This window comes from Schistocerca piceifrons, chromosome 1, assembly GCF_021461385.2.
Source record: "Schistocerca piceifrons isolate TAMUIC-IGC-003096 chromosome 1, iqSchPice1.1, whole genome shotgun sequence".
Taxonomy (NCBI): domain Eukaryota; kingdom Metazoa; phylum Arthropoda; class Insecta; order Orthoptera; family Acrididae; genus Schistocerca; species Schistocerca piceifrons.
This window is the reverse complement of record NC_060138.1, coordinates 1,231,234,808-1,231,247,521: the sequence shown is the minus strand read 5'-3', so window position 1 is coordinate 1,231,247,521 and position 12,714 is coordinate 1,231,234,808. Positions and strand designations below refer to the sequence as shown.

The window sequence follows — 12,714 nt, the reverse complement described above, 5'->3', positions numbered from 1 at the left end:
CCCACAATAACAGGATCACAAATTGCTCTGATCTGACAATCACTGATCAATTATATCACCCAGTGTAGCGAAAAATACTTTCTTCATTAGCACACCCATAACACATCCATGGAAACTTCTCACAAAATGAAGTAAATAGAAGTAATCACACCACTCGAGGTTACCAATAGCTTACAAACAAAAATATGGGCAGGCTGTGTGACTAGATTCTAAACAATGTTAAGAAATTTAGTTAGTTTTTCAAATAGCTCTAGCACTGAGCTCATCAAAAGAAGAAATTAAGCATAACGCCATACTATATTCAGGAACCGTCTCTCGTAAAATTGCTACTTTGTGCAACACTGTTTCTGATTCAATATAACAGCCTAGTGTAACGTTGTGCATATCATCATAACATTTCCCTTCACTTTTACTGAGGACAGCAGTGCCACCACTGAATCTTATCACTGATATCCTTCCATCCTGAATTTAAACCCACTCCTGATCCTTTCATTTACTTTCGTCATCATTTCGCTGATGGGCAGACTGAATAGTATGGGCGAAAGACTAGGTAGAGCCCTGAATTTTCCTGAGAAACTGAAACATTTTCCACTATTTTACATCGTGGAACCCTTTTTGAGGGTCAATAGTTTAATATACTGAACCTGCCTACATAACCGTAACTTGAACGTATACATGACCATTACATAAAAAGTGGACACATCTTAAACTGCTGGGATAAACGGTATTGAATATACACGTAATTCGGAATTATATCTTACATCGCGTATGCCGTCATCTCCATTCTTACCTGAACACACACGCAACTGAAAAATTCGTACTGAAACATTAAACTCAAATAAGTACACACATAAAGGTCCCGCATATTACGGCTGCACCAAACGAACATTAATAATGAGACATCAATTATTTTTAGAACTGTTCTCCTTCTACCTTACAGTTAAAGGCAACAAAGTGATAGTTACAGAATTATTCTCGTAATATATATTAAATACACATATATGATTTTGTGTTCCATGTCTCTTACCGAGCTTTCTGTATTCTGAAAAAAGGAGTGGACTCGCCAATACCATCCCGCTGGCAGAAGAAGACTAGATGAGGAAACAAATCAGCTCGAGACAATTGCCGTGCCACCAGCATCAGAAGCCGAGAATACTGCAGAATCCATATCTCAGGCGCCCGATACGCAGTTAGAGATACGTGCTAGACCACCAGCAGCCTCAGTGGTATTTTTTACAGAATGGCCTGATGAGTGCTCTAATGAGAAGTTGGGTATAGATGATGAGCCACCAGAAGACTCAGTAGTAACTATTAGAGAATGGGCTGATGAGTGCTCTAATGGGAAGTTGGATATAGATGATGAGCCACCGGCAAACTCAGTAGAAACTATTAGAGAATGGGCTGATGAGCGCCCTAATGGGAAGTTGGATATAGATGATGAGCCACCAGCAGACTCAGTAGAAACTATTAGAGAATGGGCTGATGAGCGCTCTAATGGGAAGTTGGTTATAGATGATGAGCCACCGGCAGACTCAGTAGAAACTATTAGAGAATGGGCTGATGAGCGCTCTAATGGGAAGTTGGATATAGATGATGGGCCACCAGCAGCCTCAGTAGAAACTAATAGAGCCACCGGCAAACTCAGTAGAAACTATTAGAGAATGGGCTGATGAGCGCCCTAATGGGAAGTTGGATATAGATGATGAGCCACCAGCAGACTCAGTAGAAACTATTAGAGAATGGGCTGATGAGCGTTCTAATGGGAAGTCGGATATAGATGATGAGCCACCAGCAGAATCAGTAGAAACTATTAGAGAATGGGCTGATGAGCGCTCTAATGGGAAGTTGGATATAGATGATGAGCCACCAGCAGACTCAGTAGAAACTATTAGAGAATGGGCTGATGAGCGCTCTAATGGGAAGATGGATATAGATGATGAGCCACCACCAGACTTAGTAGAAACTATTAGAGAATGGGCTGATCACCGCTCTAATGGGAAGTTGGATATAGATGATGAGCCACCGGCAGACTCAGTAGAAACTATTAGAGAATGGGCTGATGAGCGCTCTAATGGGAAGTTGGATATAGATGATGAGCCACCAGCAGACTCAGTAGAAACTATTAAAGAATGGACTGATGAGCGCTCTAATGGGAAGTTGGATATAGATGATGAGCCACCGGCAGACTCTGTATAAACTATTAGAGAATGGGCTGATGAGCGCTCTAATGGGAAGATGGATATAGATGATGAGCCACCGGCAGACTCAGTAGAAACTATTAGAGAATGGGCTGATGAGCGCTCTAATGGTAAGTTGGATATAGATGATGAGCCACCGGCAGACTCAGTAGAAACTATTAGAGAATGGGCTGATGAGCGCTCTAATGGGAAGTTGGATTTAGATGATGAGCCACCGGCAGACTCAGTAGAAACTATTAGAGAATGGGCTGATGAGCGCTCTAATGGGAAGTTGGATATAGATGATGAGCCACCGGCAGACTCAGTAGAAACTATTAGAGAATGGGCTGATGAGCGCTCTAATGCGAAGTTGGATATAGATGACGAGCCACCAGCAGACTCAGTAGAAACTATTAGAGAATGGGCTGATGAGCGCTCTAATGGGAAGTTGGATATAGATGATGAGCCACCAGCAGACTCAGTAGAAACTATTAGAGATGAGCGCTCTAATGGTAAGTTGGATATAGATGATGAGCCACCGGCAGACTCAGTGGAAACTATTAGAGAATGGGCTGATGAGCGCTCTAATGGGAAGTTGGATATAGATGATGAGCCACCAGCAGACTCAGTAGAAACTATTAGAGAATGGGCTGATGAGCGCTCTAATGGGAAGTTGGATATAGATGATGAGCCACCAGCAGACTCAGTAGAAGTTATTAGAGAATGGGCTGATGAGCGCTCTAATGGGAAGTTGGTTATAGATGATGAGCCACCAGCAGACTCAGGAGAAACTATTAGAGAATGGACTGATGAGCGCTCTAATGGGAAGTTGGATATAGATGATGAGCCACCAGCAGACTCAGTAGAAACTATTAGAGAAAGGACTGATGAGCGCTCTAATGGGAAGTTGGATATAGATGATGAGCCACCAGCAGACTCAGTAGAAAGTATTAGAGAATGGGCTGATGTGCGCTCTAATGGGAAGTTGGATATAGATGATGAGCCACCACAAGACTCAGTAGAAACTAATAGAGAATGGGCTGATGAGCGCTCTAATGGGAAGTTGGATATAGATGATGAGCCACCAGCAGACTCAGTAGAATCTATTAGAGAATGGACTGATGAGCGCTCTAATGGGAAGTTGGATATAGATGATGAGCCACCGGCAGACTCAGTAGAAACTATTAGAGAATGGGCTGATGAGCGCTCTAATGGGAAGTTGGATATAGATGATGAGCCACCAGCAGACTCAGTAGAGACTATTAGAGAATGGGCTGATGAGCGCTCTAATGGGAAGTTGGATATAGATGATGAGCCACCAGCAGACTCAGTAGAAACTATTAGAGAATGGGCTGATGAGCGCTCTAATGGGAAGTTGGATATAGATGATGAGCCACCGGCAGACTCAGTAGAAACTATTAGAGAATGGGCTGATGAGCGCTCTAATGGGAAGTTGGATTTGGATGATAAGCCACAGGCAGACTCAGTAGAAACTATTGGAGAATGGGCTGATGAGCGCTCTAATGGGAAGTTGGATACAGATGATGAGTCACCGGCAGACTCAGTAGAAACTATTAGAGAATGAGCTGATGAGCGCTCTAATGGGAAGTTGGATATAGATGATGAGCCACCGGCAGACTCAGTAGAAACTATTAGAGAATGGGCTGATGAGTGCTCTAATGGGAAGTTGGATATAGTTGATGAACCACCAGCAGACTCAGTAGAAACTATTAGAGAATGGGCTAATGAGCGCTCTAATGGGAAGTTGGATATAGATGATGAGCCACCGGAAGACTCAGTAGAAACTATTAGAGAATGGGCTGATGAACGCTCTAATAGGAAGTTGGATATAGATAATGAGCCACCAGCAGACTCAGTAGAAACTATTAGAGCATGGGCTGATGAGCGCTCTAATGGGAAGTTGGATATAGATGATAAGCCACCGGCAGACTCAGTAGAAACTATTAGAGAATGGGCTGATGAGCTCTGTAATGGGAAGTTGGATATAGATGATGAGCCACGGGCAGACTCAGTAGAAACTATTAGAGAATGGGCTGATGAGCACTCTAATGGGAAGTTGGATATAGATGATGAGCCACCAGCAGACTCAGTAGAAACTATTAGAGAATGGGCTGATGGGCACTCTAATGGGAAGTTGGATATAGATGATAAGCCACCAGCAGACTCAGTAGAAACTACTAGAGAATGGGCTGATGAGCGCTCTAATGGGAAGTTGGATATAGATGATGAGCCACCGGCACACTCAGTAGAAACTATTAGAAAATGGGCTGATGAGCGCTCTAATGGGAAGTTGGATATAGATGATGAGCCACCGGCAAACTCAGTAGAAACTATTAGAGAGTGGGCTGATGAGCGCTCTAATGGGAAGTTGGATATAGATGATGAGCCACCGGCAAACTCAGTAGAAACTATTAGAGAATGGGCTGATGAGCGCTCTAATGGGAAGTTGGTTATAGATGATGAGCCACCAGCAGACTCAGTAGAAACTATTAGAGAATGGGCTGATGAGCGCTCTAATGGGAAGTTGAATATAGATGATGAGCCACCGGCAGACTCAGTAGAAACTATTAGAGAATGGGCTGATGAGCGCTCTAATGGGAAGTTGGATATAAATGATGAGCCACCGGCAGACACAGTAGAAACTATTAGAGAATATGCTGATGAGCGCTCTAATGGGAAGTTGGATATAGATGATGAGCCACCAGCAGACTCAGTAGAAACTATTAGAGAATGGGCTGATGAGCGCTCTAATGGGAAGTTGGATATAAAAGATGAGCCACCGGCAGACTCAGTAGAAACTATTAGAGAATGGGCTGATGAGCGCTCTAATGGGAAGTTGGATATAGATGATGAGCCACCGGCAGACTCAGTAGAATCTGTTAGAGAATGGGCTGATGAGCGCTCTAATGGGAAGTTGGATATAGATGATGAGCCACCGGCAGACTCAGTAGAAACTATTAGAGAATGCGCTGATGAGCGCTCTAATGGGAAGTTGGATATAGATGATGAGCCACCGGCAGACTCAATAGAAACTATTAGAGAATGGGCTGATGAGCGTTCTAATGGGAAGTTGGATATAGATGATGAGCCACTGGCAGACTCAGTAGAAACTATTAGAGAATGGGCTGATGAGCGCTCTAATGGGAAGTTAAATATAGATGATGAACCACTGGCAGACTCAGTAGAAACTATTAGAGAACGGGCTGATGAGCGCTCTAATGGGAAGTTGGATATAGATGATGAGCCACCGGCAGACTCAGTAGAAACTATTAGAGAATGCGCTGATGACCGCTCTAATGGGAAGTTGGATATAGATGATGAGCCACCGGCAGACTCAATAGAAACTATTAGAGAATGGGCTGATGAGCGTTCTAATGGGAAGTTGGATATAGATGATGAGCCACCAGCAGACTCAGTAGAAACTATTAGAGAATGGACTGATGAGCGCTCTAATGGGAAGTTGGATATAGATGATGAGCCACCGGCGGACTCAGTAGAAACTATTAGAGAATGGGCTGATCAGCGCTCTAATGGTAAGTTGGATATAGATGAAGAGCCACCGGCAGACTCAGTAGAAACTATTAGAGAATGGGCTGATGAGCGCTCTAATGGGAAGTTGGATATAGATGATGAGCCACCGGCAGACTCAGTAGAAACTATTAGAGAATGGGCTGATGAGCGCCCTAATGGGAAGTTGGATATAGATGATGAGCCACAGGCAGGCTAAGTAGAGACTATTAGAGAATGGGCTGATGAGCGCTCTAATGGGAAGTTGGATATAGATGATGAGCCACCGGCAGACTCAGTAGAAACTATTAGAGAATGGGCTGATGAACGCTCTAATAGGAAGTTGGATATAGATAATGAGCCACCAGCAGACTCAGTAGAAACTATTAGAGCATGGGCTGATGAGCGCTCTAATGGGAAGTTGGATATAGATGATAAGCCACTGGCAGACTCAGTAGAAACTATTAGAGAATGGGCTGATGAGCTCTGTAATGGGAAGTTGGATATAGATGATGAGCCACGGGCAGACTCAGTAGAAACTATTAGAGAATGGGCTGATGAGCACTCTAATGGGAAGTTGGATATAGATGATGAGCCACCAGCAGACTCAGTAGAAACTATTAGAGAATGGGCTGATGGGCACTCTAATGGGAAGTTGGATATAGATGATAAGCCACCAGCAGACTCAGTAGAAACTACTAGAGAATGGGCTGATGAGCGCTCTAATGGGAAGTTGGATATAGATGATGAGCCACCGGCACACTCAGTAGAAACTATTAGAAAATGGGCTGATGAGCGCTCTAATGGGAAGTTGGATATAGATGATGAGCCACCGGCAAACTCAGTAGAAACTATTAGAGAGTGGGCTGATGAGCGCTCTAATGGGAAGTTGGATATAGATGATGAGCCACCGGCAAACTCAGTAGAAACTATTAGAGAATGGGCTGATGAGCGCTCTAATGGGAAGTTGGTTATAGATGATGAGCCACCAGCAGACTCAGTAGAAACTATTAGAGAATGGGCTGATGAGCGCTCTAATGGGAAGTTGAATATAGATGATGAGCCACCGGCAGACTCAGTAGAAACTATTAGAGAATGGGCTGATGAGCGCTCTAATGGGAAGTTGGATATAAATGATGAGCCACCGGCAGACACAGTAGAAACTATTAGAGAATATGCTGATGAGCGCTCTAATGGGAAGTTGGATATAGATGATGAGCCACCAGCAGACTCAGTAGAAACTATTAGAGAATGGGCTGATGAGCGCTCTAATGGGAAGTTGGATATAAAAGATGAGCCACCGGCAGACTCAGTAGAAACTATTAGAGAATGGGCTGATGAGCGCTCTAATGGGAAGTTGGATATAGATGATGAGCCACCGGCAGACTCAGTAGAATCTATTAGAGAATGGGCTGATGAGCGCTCTAATGGGAAGTTGGATATAGATGATGAGCCACCGGCAGACTCAGTAGAAACTATTAGAGAATGTGCTGATGAGCGCTCTAATGGGAAGTTGGATATAGATGATGAGCCACCGGCAGACTCAATAGAAACTATTAGAGAATGGGCTGATGAGCGTTCTAATGGGAAGTTGGATATAGATGATGAGCCACTGGCAGACTCAGTAGAAACTATTAGAGAATGGGCTGATGAGCGCTCTAATTGGAAGTTAAATATAGATGATGAACCACTGGCAGACTCAGTAGAAACTATTAGAGAACGGGCTGATGAGTGCTCTAATGGGAAGTTGGATATAGATGATGAGCCACCGGCAGACTCAGTAGAAACTATTAGAGAATGCGCTGATGAGCGCTCTAATGGGAAGTTGGATATAGATGATGAGCCACCGGCAGACTCAATAGAAACTATTAGAGAATGGGCTGATGAGCGTTCTAATGGGAAGTTGGATATAGATGATGAGCCACCAGCAGACTCAGTAGAAACTATTAGAGAATGGACTGATGAGCGCTCTAATGGGAAGTTGGATATAGATGATGAGCCACCGGCGGACTCAGTAGAAACTATTAGAGAATGGGCTGATCAGCGCTCTAATGGTAAGTTGGATATAGATGAAGAGCCACCGGCAGACTCAGTAGAAACTATTAGAGAATGGGCTGATGAGCGCTCTAATGGGAAGTTGGATATAGATGATGAGCCACCGGCAGACTCAGTAGAAACTATTAGAGAATGGGCTGATGAGCGCTCTAATGGGAAGTTGGATATAGATGATGAGCCACAGGCAGGCTAAGTAGAGACTATTAGAGAATGGGCTGATGAGCGCTCTAATGGGAAGATGGATATACATGATGAGCCACCGGCAGACTCAGTAGAAACTATTAGAGAATGGGCTGATGAGCGCTCTAATTGGAAGTTGGATATAGATGATGAGCCACCGGCAGACTCAGTAGAAACTATTAGAGAATGGGCTGATGAGCGCTCTAATGGGAAGTTGGATATAGATGATGAGCCACCAGCAGACTCAGTAGAGACTATTAGAGAATGGACTGATGAGCGCTCTAATGGGAAGTTGGATATAGATGATGAGCCACCGGCGGACTCAGTAGAAACTATTAGAGAATGGGCTGATCAGCGCTCTAATGGTAAGTTGGATATAGATGAAGAGCCACCGGCAGACTCAGTAGAAACTATTAGAGAATGGGCTGATGAGCGCTCTAATGGGAAGTTGGATATAGATGATGAGCCACCGGCAGACTCAGTAGAAACTATTAGAGAATGGGCTGATGAGCGCTCTAATGGGAAGTTGGATATAGATGATGAGCCACAGGCAGGCTAAGTAGAGACTATTAGAGAATGGGCTGATGAGCGCTCTAATGGGAAGATGGATATACATGATGAGCCACCGGCAGACTCAGTAGAAACTATTAGAGAATGGGCTGATGAGCGCTCTAATTGGAAGTTGGATATAGATGATGAGCCACCGGCAGACTCAGTAGAAACTATTAGAGAATGGGCTGATGAGCGCTCTAATGGGAAGTTGGATATAGATGATGAGCCACCACCAGACTTAGTAGAAATTATTTGAGAATGGGCTGATGAGCACTCTAATAGGAAGTTGGATATAGGTGATGAGCCACCGGCAGACTCACTAGAAACTATTAGAGAATGGGCTGATGAGCGCTCTAACGGGAAGTTGGGTATAGATGACAAGACACCGGCAGACTCAGTAGAAACTATTAGAGAATGGGCTGATGAGCGCTCTAATGGGAAGTTGGATATAGATGATGAGTCACCGGCAGACTCAGTAGAAACTATTAGAGAATGGGCTGATGAGCGCTCTAATGGGAATTTGGATATGGATGATGAGCCACCAGCAGATTCAGTAGAAACTATTAGAGAATGGGCTGATGAGCGCTCTAATGGGAAGTTGGTTTTGGATGATGAGCCACCAGCAGACTCAGTAGAAACTATTAGAGAATGGGCTGATGAGCGCTCTAATGGGAAGTCGGATATAGATGATGAGCCAATGGCAGACTCAGTAGAATCTATTAGAGAATGGGCTGATGAGCGCTCTAATGGGAAGTTGGATATAGATGATGAGCCACCAGCAGCCTCATTAGAAACTATTAGAGAATGGGCTGATGAGCGCTCCAATGGGAGGTTGGATATAGATAATGAGCCACCACCAGACTTAGTAGAAACTATTAGAGAATGGGCTGATGAGCACTCTAATGGGAAGTTGGATATAGATGATGAGCCACCGGCAGACTCAGTAGAAACTATTAGAGAATGGGATGATGAGCGTTCTAATGGGAAGTTGGATATAGATGATGAGACACCGGCAGACTCAGTAGAAACTATTAGAGAATGGGCTGATGAGCGCTGTAATGGGAAGTTGGATATAGATGATGAGCCACCGGCAGACTCAGTAGAAACTATTAGAGAATCGGCTGATGAGCGCTCTAATGGGAAGTTGGATATAGATGATGAGCCACCAGCAGACTCAGTAGAAACTATTAGAGAATGGGCTGATGAGCGCTCTAATGGGAAGTTGGATATAGATGATGAGCCACCGGCAGACTAAGCAGAAACTATTAGAGAATGGGCTGATGAGCGCTCTAATGGGAAGTTGGATATAGATGATGAGCCACCGGCAGTCTCAGTAGAATCTATTAGAGAAAGGGCTGATGAGCGCTCTAATGTGAAGTTGGATATAGATGATGAGCCACCGGCAGACTCAGTAGAAACTATTACAGAATGGGCTGAAGAACGCTCTAATGGGAAGTTGGATATAGATGATGAGCCACCGGCAGACTCAGTAGAAACTATTAGAGAATGGGCTGATGAGCGCTCTAATGGGAAGTTGGATATAGATGATGAGCCACCGGCAGACTCAGTAGAAACTATTAGAGAATGGGCTGATGAGCGCTCTAATGGGAAGTTGGATATAGATGATGAGCCACAGGCAGGCTAAGTAGAGACTATTAGAGAATGGGCTGATGAGCGCTCTATTGGGAAGATGGATATACATGATGAGCCACCGGCAGACTCAGTAGAAACTATTAGAGAATGGGCTGATGAGCGCTCTAATGGGAATTTGGATATAGATGATGAGCCACCGGCAGACTCAGTAGAAACTATTAGAGAATGGGCTGATGAGCGCTCTAATGGGAAGTTGGATATAGATGATGAGCCACCAGCAGACTCAGTAGAAACTATTAGAGAGTGGGCTGATGAGCGCTCTAATGGGAAGTTGGATATAGATGATGAGCCACTGGCAAACTCAGTAGAAACTATTAGAGAATGGGCTGATGAGCGCTCTAATGGGAAGTTGGATATAGATGATGAGCCACCAGCAGCCTCAATAGAAACTATTAGGGAATGGGCTGATGAGCGCTCTAATGGGAAGTTGGATTTAGATGATGAGCCACCACCAGACTTAGTAGAAACTATTAGAGAATGGGCTGATGAGCACTCTAATGGGAAGTTGGATATAGATGATGAGCCACCGGCAGACTCACTAGAAACTATTAGAGAATGGGCTGATGAGCGCTCTAATGGGAAGTTGGATATAGATGATGAGACACCGGCAGACTCAGTAGAAACTATTAGAGAATGGGCTGATGAGCGCTCTAATGGGAAGTTGGATATAGATGATGAGTCACCGGCAGACTCAGTAGAAACTATTATAGAATGGGCTGATGAGCGCTCTAATGGGAAGTTGGATATAGATGATGAGCCACCAGCAGACTCAGTAGAAACTATTAGAGTATAGGCTGATGAGCGCTCTAATGGGAAGTTGGATATAAAAGATGAGCCACCGGCAGACTCAGTAGAAGCTATTAGAGAATGGGCTGATGAGCGCTCTAATGGGAAGTTGGATATAGATGATGAGCCACCGGCAGACTCAGTAGAATCTATTAGAGAATGGGATGATGACCGCTCTAATGTGAAGTTGGATATAGATGATGAGCCACCGGCAGACTCAGTAGAAACTATTAGAGAATGGGCTGATGAGCGCTCTAATGGGAAGTTGGATATAGATGATGAGCCACCAGCAGACTCAGTAGAAACTATTAGAGAATGGACTGATGAGCGCTCTAATGGGAAGTTGGATATAGATAATGAGCCACTGGCAGACTCAGTAGAAACTATTAGAGAATGGGCTGATGAGCTCTCTAATGGGAAGTTGGATATAGATGATGAGCCACCAGCAGACTCAGTAGAAACTATTAGAGAATGGGCTGATGAGCGCTCTAATGGGAAGTTGGATACAGATGATGAGCCACCGGCAGACTCAGTAGAAACTATTAGAGAATGGGCTGATGAGCGCTCTAATGGGAATTTGGATATGGATGATGAGCCACCGGCAGACTCAGTAGAAACTATTAGAGAATGGGCTGATGAGCGCTCTAATGGGAAGATGGATATAGATGATGAGCCACCAGCAGACTCATTAGAAACTATTAGAGAGTGGGCTGATGAGCGCTCTAATGGGAAGTTGGATATAGATGATGAGCCACTGGCAAATTCAGTAGAAACTATTAGAGAATGGGCTGATGAGCGCTCTAATGGGAAGTTGGTTGTAGATGATGAGCCACCAGCAGACTCAGTAGAAACTATTAGAGAATGGGCTGATGAGCTCTCTAATGGGAAGTTGGATATAGATGATGAGAAACCACCAGACTTAGTAGAAACTATTACAGAATGGGCTGATGAGCACTCTAATGGGAAGTTGGATATAGATGATGAGCCACCGGCAGACTCAGTAGAAACTATTAGAGAATGGGATGATGAGCGCTCTAATGGGAAGTTGGATATAGATGATGAGACACCGGCAGACTCATTAGAAACTATTAGAGAATGGGCTGATGAGCTCTGTAATGGGAAGTTGGATATACATGATGAGCCACGGGCAGACTCAGTAGAAACTATTAGAGAATGGGCTGATGAGCACTCTAATGGAAAGTTGGATATAGATGATGAGCCACCAGCATTCTCAGTAGAAACTATTAGAGAATGGGCTGATGGGCACTCTAATGGGAAGTTGGATATAGATGATAAGCCACCAGCAGACTCAGTAGAAACTACTAGAGAATGGGCTGATGAGCGCTCTAATGGGAAGTTGGATATAGATGATGAGCCACCGGCACACTCAGTAGAAACTATTAGAAAATGGGCTGATGAGCGCTCTAATGGGAAGTTGGATATAGATGATGAGCCACCGGCAAACTCAGTAGAAACTATTAGAGAGTGGGCTGATGAGCGCTCTAATTGGAAGTTGGATATAGATGATGAGCCACCGGCAAACTCAGTAGAAACTATTAGAGAATGGGCTGATGAGCGCTCTAATGGGAAGTTGGTTATAGATGATGAGCCACCAGCAGACTCAGTAGAAACTATTAGAGAATGGGCTGATGAGCGCTCTAATGGGAAGTTGGATATAGATGATGAGCCACCGGCAGACTCAGTAGAAACTATTAGAGAATGGGCTGATGAGCGCTCTAATGGGAAGTTGGATATAAATGATGAGCCACCGGCAGACACAGTA

At 44.3% G+C, this 12,714-nt stretch overlaps 3 protein-coding genes across 3 annotated transcripts; all 3 read left to right on the top strand.

Moving 5' to 3' along the window:
* Nucleotides 1-2,235: 2,235 nt before the first annotated feature.
* Nucleotides 2,236-7,953, top strand: LOC124780107. The gene is made up of 3 exons (XM_047253756.1): nt 2,236-3,741; nt 3,787-5,916; nt 5,971-7,953. The coding sequence occupies exons 1-3, from the start codon at nt 2,236-2,238 to the stop codon at nt 7,951-7,953; spliced, it is 5,619 nt and encodes a 1,872-aa protein (XP_047109712.1).
* Nucleotides 7,954-7,998: 45 nt separating this feature from the next.
* On the top strand, nt 7,999-8,499 carry LOC124780091. The gene has a single exon (XM_047253755.1). It carries the CDS (start codon nt 7,999-8,001, stop codon nt 8,497-8,499), a length of 501 nt encoding a protein of 166 aa, XP_047109711.1.
* Nucleotides 8,500-8,544: 45 nt separating this feature from the next.
* Nucleotides 8,545-10,137, top strand: LOC124780074 (protein IWS1 homolog). The gene is made up of 3 exons (XM_047253754.1): nt 8,545-8,699; nt 8,775-9,713; nt 9,762-10,137. The coding sequence occupies exons 1-3, from the start codon at nt 8,545-8,547 to the stop codon at nt 10,135-10,137; spliced, it is 1,470 nt and encodes a 489-aa protein (XP_047109710.1).
* Nucleotides 10,138-12,714: the final 2,577 nt, after the last annotated feature.